Below are 13,310 nucleotides of genomic sequence, written 5' to 3' on the forward strand. Positions count from 1 at the left end.
ATTGTTCGAATTTTAAAAATATAGACACGAATTTATGATCCTTTTGTTAATGGTTATCTCCTTTTTGTTAATAGTCAGGAACATGTAAATGAAATATTCATTTAATGATAGCACGTTTTTGTATCTGATTTCATCATTTAATTAATTGTTATCGCAAATTAATTAGTGTATTCAAAATCACCCCTTGAAACCATTACGTTTGACACTTAGTACGTGAAAATACAATCATTAGAACTGAAGTTATTCACACGCAAACACCACCCAACCATTTCCCAGCACCTAGTCCAATTTTCAAAGCTCTATCGTTTGGCTGCCATGGTGAGAAATTCGTGTACTCTTGTTCCTGGTCAGACGATGTGGACAGTGCCTAAGCTGGTGCCACTCTCTACATACTCAACACCACAACCAACAAGAGTATCTTCAAACCCAACAGATTTAACGTGCTGCATGCACACCGGTTGTTTTGTCGGCTGTGGGGATCGTACTCACTATCCCCAACTCTCCGACTAACGACGACTTAACCAACTGAGTCACCGAGATGCTCTGAAGGTAACTCAGGAAGATATCAATTATACAGCACTGCACATACAATATAACATCAATTCTGTGTATAAAAATATCTCCTTGCAAACAAAACATATACACTGAAATTACAAAAGAAATTAAAATCAAGAGGATATAGTACTTATACCTTTTTTAAATGAGTGAGAGCATAAAACAAAGCTATGTTGATTCTGACAACTATATCAGCCAGCTGTAGAATAGATATACCAGTCCATAGCCCGAGGTAACCACCTACTCTACTTGCAATCTCAAGATACTGTTAAGAGTAAAAATATGTGTTATGACAAAGCTTTGACTGCTTTAAATTAAGATCACTGTTTAAGTAACTTATACTAATCTGTATTTAGGTGCAAGATTGACATATACAAGGTAAAGACCAGGTTTCTTAGAACAGGTCGGCGTTACAAAACGTCAGCTTGAAGCAAGTTCTAACCCCTGATTGGTCAATTTGTGAGTTAGACAGCATACGTCACCGAACGCTCAGCTTGAACGACGACTGACGTTCGAATCAACTGAAAGTTGGCTTACAACGTAACGATAACGACAGAAGCAATGACGGACAACATCCAACAGAGCATTAAAATCAGCCAAGATATTGATTTTAACATTAAACATAGTTTCTTCTTCATCTTTTTCTTCATTTAGCGGTAAAAATATACTTGAGGGTGCCCCTTGGCGAAATCGGAGACTTATGTTTGTCGCCATTCCTGTTTCAGCGGAACACCGTGGTACCAGGAATGGCGGCCGAAACATAATGTTATTTCAATAAAACATTGGAAAATTTCAACAAAACATCGGCCAAAACTTTATAAAATTACAATGAACCCAATATAAGTAAAATTAATAAACCCTATAAAATGCATTTTGAATCAAAACAAAAATTAATGGAGTAGGCACAGAAAGAAAAGGAAAAAAACAACTCACTTCTTTATTAAGCTTGAATATCCTCAGATTTAGGTGCACAGAATTCTCTAATAGCAGTTAGATACTGTCTAAATTTATCATAAATAGAATCTGTGTACCTCCATCGCCACATAAATTCCGCGAAATTCGATTCGAAAATGGCGTCTGTGGTACCGGACTGGCGGTGAAATTTTTTTCTAAAGTCCCTTTTTATGACTTTCAACATACCTTCGATCTTATTGACCAGAAGCAAAAGTAACCTTACGAGCCGGTATCCAACATGGAACTAACTGACCTCTGAAATTACATATACCGTTGAACATTTAAATATCACACTAAAATCTAAACCAATCAGAATCACGATTAAGTTCAACATCGCCCAACTTGGCGATCAACCGCGATCACAACTTGGCGAGAATCAAGGGGCACCCTCAAATATAGTCTACCCTACTTAGCTAAACCATAATGTGTTTTTTCTTGGACAAAGTCATTATTTGTTTTCTAAAGCACTGATCGACAATAACAAAATCAATACAAATTCAAAATAGATATTTGTTTACGTTATTAACGCATGCGTAATGCGAGATATTGTCTGCGTTGGACCGACTTCTCACGCTGAGCTAACAAAACAGTATTTTGTTGGCGTCAGCGGTACGTCAACTTAACGCTGACGCCCAGAGAAGGCGCTTGCCCTTAGAAATCAGGCCTTGAGCTAACAAACCAGTATTTTGCCGGCCTAAGCGTTTGTTGCTCGAGGTGGTCGCACAAGGACATGTTCTCTTACCAGCTACAGCAAATGTTATTTGTATCGAAAGTCATATTCGTGGGTCAATGAAGAGTTCCGCAAAAAAAATTATCCTCATGTAGCTGTAGCCAACAACTCAAAGGGGATCAGTTTAATTCACCGCATCAGCCTAACTGGATTAGTAACTGACAAGAAAAAAAAACTGCACGTCTCCTATTTTAGGCAATGAAACACAAAAATTTCGTGTTTACCGATTAAGAGCGTGGCAACAAAGTGTTGTAAAAGGGGCATTACAGTTTGAACAAAAAGTATGGTATTTTGAATTCGAACGATAAAAAAAAGATATTTTGATTATTTACTAAAATACCTAAAAATTTCCACCCCCTTTTTAGGTCTATGTCTGAATTGCGGAAGTGACCCTATGAGTGAGCGATGCTGCCATCGATCAAGGGGATTCTGAGCTAGGTCGCACTTTCACTCTAGCGTTGGTCTCTTGTCAGACGATAGGTGCTCCTCCTTGACTTAATTGTCACGGCCAATGTCTGGTGCTTCCAGCTCCATTAGAAACAACAAAAGCACCCCAAATAATTAAAAATAATATTCTAATCGCATTGAAACTTGAAGGGAGAGAGGCGATCTAGGGCATATTCCTAGGGATCCAAAATTTATATAGTATATATATATTTGAATAATAATATTTAATGCCTGAACATGTTAGAGATTTATTAAACAAGATAAAAACTGAAACACATAAACGATAACAAGCCAAAATTCGTACGTCCGGATTACGACATTATTAAATCGTTTATACTTAATTGAACCATATACAAGACGATTAAAAACTATTAAACTTCCTTTTGTAATCGACACTAAACAGCCGACCCAATTTTCTGTTTATGACTACCAAAGTTCAACTCCGTAGCCTTGTAATTTTAAATCCAATAAAGAAGATAGGATTTAAATCCAAGGGAACTCCTGGATCAAGTATTGGGAGACATTTCGCCTTTGCGGGTGTCTTTTTTATGAAACTAATCCCAATTGCGTTACAGTTAGAGGAAAACCATGAAAACTTTCACGGTCAGACCCATAAAATTTTCCATTTTGTTTTGTCGAAAATAATATTTGTTATGCTCTATTTTATTCTGAGAAGTTTGACATCAAGTGTAAGATGTTGCTAAAAAAAACCTTAAAAAAGATACAGCAAAGGAAGTGAAGCTCTCTCAATGAAAACAGGAAAAAGCACAATTATTTTCTAAACCTAAATTATATGCAAACTGAAGTATTTTGTTTAAAAATTTTATTAAAATTTTGTCTTTAAATCTATTTTTCTCACTTCACCTTGTATGCGAGAACTATTAAAACTAGTTAGTTAAATCTTAATCTAACCGTTCCGCCGTGGACTAATCGTAAAGACACGGTTCCCCGTAGAGCATCAATCATCACTGGCTGAGGTCAGTAACAGGGTGTGTCATCACTTTGATCAGCCTTTGTAGAGACCGTGGGTGCGCGGTATCGGTCCTCTTTAAACTGCTCTACCGTAAATTGCTCGACTTCGCACGCAGGTCGTCGGGCTACGGAAGCGGGGGTGCCATCCCCTCTGCAGAGGATCAAAATTGTGATGGCATGTCTTCGGATCATCCTCAGGGATGTTTCACAGACCGTCGCCAATAACCCACTGTACAGCTCGAGGAAATCAGAACGACCTTGATTCCTCAACCTTTCAGAAACAAATTACTTTCCTTATTGACAGTTACGAAAATGGAAAACGTTTGGAGAATTGTCCTCTTCTAATTCAATGGGGAATTAATTTTGCTCAGCTACGAAAACTGCAAAATAGATTCGCAGTTAAAAAAAAGACTACGAAATGATTAAAAGAGAAAGCATAAAAGCAAAGAATATAGAAATTAGAAGAAATCCAGTTCTTCGAATTCGTCACTAAAGCGGGCACGTGCTCGGTGCGGTATGCTATGTCGGAAAAACAACTTTCAGAGTAAGCAAGACACTCAAATTTAACAGAGTATCATATCTACAAAGATCCAGCGCATGCGCATAACAAGTAGTGTGACAGTAGGGAGGTATTATAGTTCGCTCACCAGGAGTTGGCATTGGCTCCGCCTTCATCACGTGGCATCCGACGATTCTATTTCGTTATTTTTGGGAGAAGGATGCGAACAATCCTGAACAAGGTTGCTATTTGTCGATCGTATGACTAAAATATTTATTTCGCAATTTTTATGAGCATTATTTTAATATGAAATATTTCATAAATTTGGCGATATTTCTGTCGTTTGAGTGAATACTTTGTTCTTTTCGAGACATTTTGCTGCAATATAGTTAATTAGCTAGAGTAGCGAATGGTGTAATAGCAGATGATAAAGCGGTGTAAGTGACTGAAAAAGAATTTGCTCTTTGCGTTTGGCGCGCATTAAGGGTCGCCTCAATTTCGAATGAGGAGACGTTTCTCCTCTTACTCCCGCACTTAAATGAACCGAGGGGGAGGAGCCAATTCCTGGTGAACGAGCTATACGTCACTTGTGTGATGGTTATTGGATAACTCTACTGTATGGTAGCGCACGCTACCTCCCTCAAACCTCCATTTCATTCTTTCTTTCTATGTCAAAATGTGTTAGCAGATTTAATCAAGATGGATGGTATAAACTTATTCTTAAGAAATATCATAATTAACAGTGCGATACTGTTTATCAATAGTGTAAAAATGCAGAACAAATCAACAATAAATTTTAAAAAAATGAAACTTTTTTTTTCTCTTTTCCAACTCCAGTAGCGGATGGGGGGGAGGGGGGGGGGGGGAGGAAGAGAGTGCAAAAAACCCGTCTCACGAAACTTTGCTGCTTTGTCCCTAAATGTTGTTTTTTGCCGTTATACACAGGGACCGCTTGGTCTCTGACACAGACTGGTTTATCTTATGTCTATGGAAGCTAGCTTTCTTATGCTACGTATATTCATTGATAAAATTTTGCGATGCAAACGTACCTGTATTCTTGGTACCGTCGTCACTTTTGTCAACAAGAATTGATTGAATGTTATTGTCAGAGAGATATTGTTAACCCTAGAAGAAAAAGAAAAGTTGTAAATTCGTATAAAAAGTTTTCTACTCTATGATTAAATTATACAAAACGCTCAAAGGGATACAGAATGTGCTCCGAAATGATCTCTCACGGTTCCCAGCAGATCACCGAAATCAAGCAGAAGATGAGCTGATGTGATAGGGGTGGAAATAATTATTTCCTATTTATATATTTTTGAAGCGAATTAATTTTTTCATCAGGTAATATCTCACAGCTCCAGTTTTCTGGGATTATTTATTTTATTTATAATCTTGATGTCCTTATGAATTTGAAATAGTTTATTTTGTCAATATTCCTATAATGATAACAAACACTATTTTCTCGTAAAAAATTTCACTTATAATAAGCTATTTGAAGAAACTTACAAGCATAATACCTCTTCCGGATCCTCCGTCATCAAATCAATTGTCGAGGAATCACACTGGAATTGAGAAATTCGATTAAGCATTGCGAAAAAAATAACGCCAAGAGAATGAAATGATTATCAATTGATACATCTATTGTGCGACTTTGAAGAGAACACCTCCAGACAGAAAGTCTGGGGCTGTCTGCTGCTATGGTAACAAGCGAGAGCACATTTCTAATGGGGGTGAGATGAAGGAAAGAAGGTGTCGATTGGTTTGCTTACGACGACCTACGCTAAGATTAAGACAAAACTATTCACTCCACACCCCTATTCGAAGTGACCTTTCCTCGTAACCATAGTACCCGCCACGACGCGAGACGGGTGTCTGGAGGAGTTCTCCTGAAAGCCATACTATAAGTAATACATCTTCAACACAACTATTTTATTTAATCAATGAAGTTTGTTCCATAATCACAACCCTTTGCACATATGTTCTAAAATGCACATGTATAAAAAAAATATGCTCAGTAGAGGTAGCAAACTTTTATTTTATCAGTTGGTAAAATTAGACGACATACAATGTAAATGCGGCGATTGGATAAATTGGACGATATATTATAAACTGCTGTTTGTAGAAAATGCAACACCATGAAAGAATCATCAGAATCAAATGAAATTTAATGCAGAAACGACTTGTACTGATACAAATAAATGATGAAATTTTCAAAACAAAAGAAACAAATTAAGCGTCCGAAATCAGTATTTGGTGCAGCCACCACGCGCTGCAATAAGTGCTGCTATACGACGTGGCATGGAGTCAAACAGATGTTGAATATCTGCTTGAGGAAGAGAATTCCATATCGCTTGTATGCGCAACCAAAGTTCGTCTTTGGAAACTGCAGGACGCGGATCACGAGTGAGACGCCGACCAACCATATCCCACACGTGCTCAATAGGCGACATATCCGGCGAATAAGCAGGCCAAGGAAGAAGTTGCATGCGTTGTGCTGAACAGAAGTCTCTAACAGTCCGCGCAACATGTGGGCGTGCATTATCCTGCTGAAAGATAGCTCCAGGGATGCCTTGAAGGAAAGGAACGACTTCGGGCTGTAGCACTTCACGGACGTATCTGTTGCTATTGAGATTACCCTCAATTCGTATCAAATTGGATCGTCCATGATACGAAATCGCACCCCAGACCATAACTCCGGGTGTTCGACCACTATGTCGTTCAATAATACACTCAGGAAGGCAGCGTTGACCGGCATAACGTCTAACACGAACACGGCCATCATGGGTCCACAAATTGAAGCGTGATTCATCTGAAAAGACAACTTGGTGCCAATCAGCTCGCCAGTCTCTGTGCTCAAGAGCCCACTGCCGACGCAGCCGTCGATGATCCGCCGTGAGGGGAATCCTGTATAATGGCACCCTTGCACGCAATCCACGGCGCAGCAGACGACGACGAATTGACGAAGCCGACAATTGTACACCTGTAGCAGTAGACCAATGTGCTGCCAGCTGCCTGGAGGAAGCTGTGCGATCATTCACCGCCATGCGGAGCAGGTGTCGATCATCGCGCTCTGACGTCACCTTCTGTCGTCCAGTGCCTGTTTTTCGAGTTGTTCGGTGCTCGTCGGTCCACTGCTTCCAAACTCGCATCACTGTGGAACTGTTCCGCTGCATACGAGCTGCTATTGCGCGATAGGAAAATCCTCCTTCTCGAAGGCCGATTATCCTCCCTCGTTCAAACTCCGTAAGTTGCTTGAATTTCTTATTCTTCCGTCGTGGAGGCATACTCAGGTCTCACTAAACGTTTGCCACTAACAAATAATCATAGACTATTTTCAACGTCCCGCTACAGCACTTTATTTATACGCTTTCAGCATCAATTCAGAGGGCGCTGCGCGCGCCACGCACGCGCGATGGCTCTGAAACTTTATTAATTTGCATAATATCCTATAATTGACATTTGCTGCGAATTTCATTTGATTCTGATGATTCCTTCATGGTGTTGCATTTTCTACAAACAGCAGTTTATAAACATAGAATATTTATTATATCAGGTATTATATTAGTATACTATAATAATTAGATCAAATTATTAGATGCAAGGTAGTATTTTAATAATTGCATGTCTTGCATGAATTTATATGCAATACTTTTATTTTTAAACGTACATGAAACGGGTTTTAATCTAAGAGTCTTTTTATATATTTCCCAGTTGTATTTATTTTTAACGTATTGCATTGCGATGTTAACCAATTGATACGCGAACGTAAACAAATGCAAACCGCGTAAGAACATTAGGCTGTACAGCAGGGGTGTCAAACTCAAAATCTAACTTGGGCCAAATAAACGATGCTTAACTTTAGGTGGGCCGCAAAAAAAAATCAATGCTCATAGAAACAAATATTCTTATTTTGAATAGTACCTTGTAATAAACATATATAAAGTTAAATTATTGTTCACGTTCTGATACTTCACATCTTTTCTCTGCTACTATCTTTTCCATTTCGGGAGAAATTTTATTGGCCGAGACTACTTTCAACATTGACCCAAGGTGAGCGTTATTAATACGGTTTCGGACAGGAGATTTATTTCCATTCATAACAGAAAATAATTGCTCTCACTGATAAGTACTTCCAAACATGGAAATAATTTCATATGCGAGTTTTCGCGTATTTTCAAACCTTGCCGGTAAATATTCGTAAAATTCAAGCCCACCCACTTCAATGAATTTTGCCTTCAACTTTGAGTCTCACTGAATCTCAATCCCTTCCATTTGCATATAACTGGGTACTGAGTCTATATTTATTGAGCAATTCAAAGAAAACATACAAAATTTGTCTTCCAAAGAATTATAATCTTTAAATCTTGCTTCAAATTCTGTTCTAAGAATTAAAATTTTTTTTCTGCTTATTTTTTATACGATGCAGTAATATCTGAACTAGATTTGTTTTTGTAGCACGTTGGGAAGTGCGTTAAATCTTCATTTTTCAGTTGCCTTTCCCAAAGAAATAGTTTACATTTGAATGTTTTAATTATGTCAAACATGTTCGTAATGATCTGATCCTTGTTCTGTAACAGCAAATTTAAATCTGATAAGTGTTTGGTTACATCAACAGTAAAAGATAAATCTTGCAACCATATTTGATCGGAGAACAAGCTTGTATCTTCTTCTTTCGCATCCCAGAATTGTTTGAGAACCTTGGAGCAAGATAACCAACGTACCTCGCTATAGTAGGATAAACCTGAATATGTACTATCTAACTGATAGCTTAGTGTGAAACGGACTCCATTTGAGCCAATTAGAAATTTACATTTTCGCTGGTACAATTTAAAATGATCCGTATAGTTTATAAATAAAGTACATTATAATTTTATGTGCTGGTTTCGTTTCTAATTCACATTTCCATTTTATTTTTACTTTGTTTCGGATATATTGACTGGGCCACAAAAATCTTCATCGCGGGCCGCGAGTTTGACACCCCTGTTGTACAGTATCATCTGATAATAAAGATTTTACATGAAATTTTGTAGTGCGTCTATTAAGTTGTCTATGGACTGTATAAGTCTATGGCTATTCAACTCCGTTCATGACATACAGGATTTACAACTTTCGGTTACAGATTCGGAAATGCCTGTCTCCCCGCAATTTTATGCACTTACATTATTTTTCAACAAATTATTCCTAAATCGCAGTGATAAATTTATTTTAAAATAAATCAAAGCATTTTATAAACATTTAATAACATACCGTTATTTGACCTTTCTTTAATATCTCCACTTCATATGTTTTTTCACTGAAAATAATAAGAATTCATCAAATCTGACTGTCGTTATTTAATTTTGTTATTTTTTAAAAGGGAAGAGAAGTTATTAGCTTTAGCAAAAAGGGAAGAGAAGTTATTAGCAACCTTCGAAAGGAAGGTCCTACGAACCATCTTTGGTGCTATCCTCGATAACAAGATATAATTTTGAAATATATAAGATCTTTAATAGTGATGATATCATTAAATCTATCATTAAACTAAGTAGAATGAGATGGGCCGGGCATGTAGTGAGAATGAGCCCAGAACGTACAGCATTAAGAGTCTTTAATGCAACCCCCTCCAAAAAAAGGTCAAGAGGAAGGCCCAAAAAGAGAAGGACAGACTGTGCGGATGAGGATTTTGCTATCCTAAAAGTAAAAAAACTGGAAATCAATTGCTGGGAGAAGGGCAGAACGGGAAAAGCTTCTGAGAAAGGCCCAGGCTCAGAAAGGGCTGTCGTGCCAATGCTGATGATGATGATTTTATAAAACTCAGATTTACTTCAGAAATATTTCAGGCGAAAACTACTTTTGAATGAAAAGATTTTAAAAGGTATAAAATAAATATTAGTTTTAGTGTAAGCGATTATAAAAATAATATAGTATTAAAAATTTTTTATCAAATTATATAGAATTAATTAGTTAAAATAAGAAAAAAACATCACTTGCCTCATAAGATAAATGAAAGTTAAGGAGGTATTTGATCATAATATTTTTTTAAAATCAACAACATCACAAAAATGTTGAAATAAGAATAGATTAGATATATTAGAAAAATGTTGAACTAAAAATAGATTAGATATATTAGAACAGATATATTAGAATATTTCAGACAAAAGCTACTTTTGAATGAAAAGATTTTAAGAGTTATGAAATAAATGTTAGTTTTAATGTAAGCGATTATAAAAATAATGTAGTATTACAAATTTTTTATCAAATTATATAGAATTAATTAGTTAAAATAAGAAAAAACCTCATTTGCCTCATAGGATAAATGAAAGTTAAAGAGGTATTTTAACATAATATTTTTTTAAGTCAACAACATCATAAAAATGTTGAAATAAGAATAGATTAGATATATTAGAAAAATGTTGAAATAGGAATAGATTAGAAATATTAGAATATTTCAGACAAAAACTACTTTTGAATGAAAAGATTTTAATAGTTGTAAAGTAAATATTAGTTTTAATGTAAGCGATTATAAAAATAATATAGTATTACAAATTTTTTATCAAATTACACAGAATTAATAAGTTAAAATAAGAAAAAAACATCACTTGCTTCATAAGATAAATGAAAGTTAAGGAGTCATTTGAACATAATATTTTTTTAAAATCAACAACATCATAAAAATGTTGAAATAAGAATAGATTAGATATATTAGAATAATGTTGAAATAAGAATAGATTAGATATATTAAAATATATATATTAGAATATTTCAGACAAAAACTACTTTTGAATGAAAAGATTTTAAAAGTTATAAAATAAATGTTAGTTTTAATGTAAGCGATTATAAAAATAATATAGTATAACAAATTTTTTATCAAATTATACAGAATTAATAAGTTATAATAAGAAAAAAACATCACTTCCTTCATAAGAAAAATGAAAGTTAAGGCGTTATATGAACATAATATTTTTTTTAAAAATCAACAACATCATAAAAATGTTGAAATAAGAATAGATTAGATATATTAGAAAACGTTCATGCTTACGAAAAAAATGGAAGATATTTTATATTTTATAACCGTCGTTGAACAGCCGACCCAATTTTATGGCTTTACGACTACTAATGTTCAACTCTGTAGCCTTGTAATTTTGAACCCAATCCAGAGGACAAGGAAACTCCTGGATCGAATATTGGGAGAAATTTGCCTTCATGGGGCACTTTTTGAGGGAGATGATCCACATTTGCGTTACATGGAGAGGAAGACTATGAGAAGCTCCCACGGTTAGCCTGACGGAAAGTCCGTCTACCACTAAGGATATTTCCCGTCAGCACTGTGGTCGGTGCGGGCCCGATGCGGAATTCGTATCGACTGGGATTCGAACCCGTTTCGCCTCATTGGAAGGCGAACGCTCTATCCCCTTGGAGAAAATTGACATGGGAAAGAAAAAAAATCTCATTTTCGAAAAGGGAAAATTAAGCACTTTTCAAAAACACCCTATAAAAAGAGCACCTTTAAGGTTTTTTAAAAAACGAAAATCGAAAATAAGCATCTTCAAGCACTTTTTAAAAACGCCACGCACCATGGATATTTATTTTCTTATTTTTTAGACATGTTCTCTTATGTTTGAACATTCAACATTGAAACATCTAACATTGTTTAAACATCGAACACTGTGGTCGGTGCAAGCCCGATGCGGAATTCGTATCGAGTGGGATTCGAACCCGATTCTCCCTATCTCCTGAGCCATCACGGCTCAAAAATGGAAGATAGAAATATGAGGCGTTAAAAAGCCAAGGTGATCAAATCAAGTTCAGTTTAGAACAGAATACATTTTGGGTCAATCCAGGTGTGGGAGACAAATATTGCTTCAATTTACATCCTTTGACTACAGCCATTCTCATCGGCTACCGCAATTTTTTTCTTCTATCATTAATTTACCTTCTACAAAAAACTTTATATTACTTTTAACCGGTCCTGTTTTTGTTATTTATGTGGTGTATCGATCACGATTATAAAATAAATATAAAGGTTTTACTTTTTGTTTTCCTTTCTATTATTTTAAAAACTTAAAACTAAATTCAGAGACGTGACAGTCCATGGACGGCCAAGGCCCACTTCAGTCTCCTCTTGACCATTTCAGTCTTCTTGACCATGGGTTTTGAGGTGCCTGTGGTAAGCCAAACGGAATGAAAACCGCAGTTTTTAGTGCCCCAGCATGTTTAGTACTCATTTTACAGATCCCTTGGAGGGATTGTAGACTTACCCCGTTCCAAAGATAGAACAGACCCGTGAAAAGGGAGCGTGAAGTTCTACTATTCGGCCAACGGGCTTCATTATTTTAAATTATTTAAGTTATAAAACAAAATTCAATAATCTATTCTTTTTAATATTCGTAATCTGAACCGTGATGGCTCAGGGGATAGAGCGTTCGCCTTCCAATGAGGTGAACCGGAGTTTGATCCCGTCGATGGCAGGTCAAAACGAATTCCACATCCGGCTTGCACCGACCACAGTGCTGACGTAAAACATCCTCAGTGGTAGACGGATCATGGGTTAGAGTCCCCTTGACAGCCCGTTCCTAGGCTGGGGTGGAGCCGGACCAGTAGCCAAGCTTTGGGCTATATGGTAAAGGATCCATAACGACTTAGGTACATGTCCAAAAATTGGAGAAAGGAAAAGTCCCACTGATGTCAGGCTAACCGTGGGAGAGTTTCGTGGTCTTTATGTAAAGTAAATGCGGGTTAGTTCCATCAAAAAGTTCTCCACGAAGACAAATTTCTCCCAATCCTTGATCAAGGAGTTCCCTTGTCTTCTTGATTGGTTTTAAAATTACGAGGCTACGGAGTTGAACATTAGTAGTCGTAAACTCGAAAATTGGGTCGGCTGTTCAACGACGGTTATAATATTTAAAATGTTAGATTGTTTTGAGTTTTTATCCAGTGACTTAGAGTTCCAAACAATACGTAATTTCATGAGGTCATTGATATGGAATAATAATTATGCTAATTAATATTACTTACAAGCAAGGTTTATTGCCACAGCTATTCTTACAGATTTCTTCATACTCTTCGGATCGTCGCATACTTTCTATACAAGAAATAAAACGTACAGGATGATTAAAAAAGTTGTAACCAAAATGAACGGAGAAATCAGGAATTCAAAAGTAATGTAAACTA

At 36.3% G+C, this 13,310-nt stretch overlaps 1 protein-coding gene across 1 annotated transcript in view; it reads right to left on the reverse strand.

The window, feature by feature from the left end:
* The window catches only part of LOC107452262 (uncharacterized), a 72,344-nt gene that overhangs the window by 34,106 nt on the left and 24,928 nt on the right, over positions 1-13,310 (reverse strand). Inside the window, exons 9-13 of the mRNA XM_087161770.1 lie at positions 13,155-13,221; positions 9,408-9,453; positions 5,667-5,722; positions 5,207-5,282; positions 692-820 (exon numbers count right to left, since the gene is read on the reverse strand). Of these exons, the coding sequence (XP_087017896.1) occupies positions 692-820; positions 5,207-5,282; positions 5,667-5,722; positions 9,408-9,453; positions 13,155-13,221 (374 nt within the window). The remainder of the gene's footprint in view (positions 1-691; positions 821-5,206; positions 5,283-5,666; positions 5,723-9,407; positions 9,454-13,154; positions 13,222-13,310) is intronic.

The sequence above is a fragment of the Parasteatoda tepidariorum genome, chromosome 4 (genome assembly GCF_982258835.1).
Source record: "Parasteatoda tepidariorum strain Cologne lab strain chromosome 4, Ptep-v5.0, whole genome shotgun sequence".
Classification (NCBI taxonomy): domain Eukaryota; kingdom Metazoa; phylum Arthropoda; class Arachnida; order Araneae; family Theridiidae; genus Parasteatoda; species Parasteatoda tepidariorum.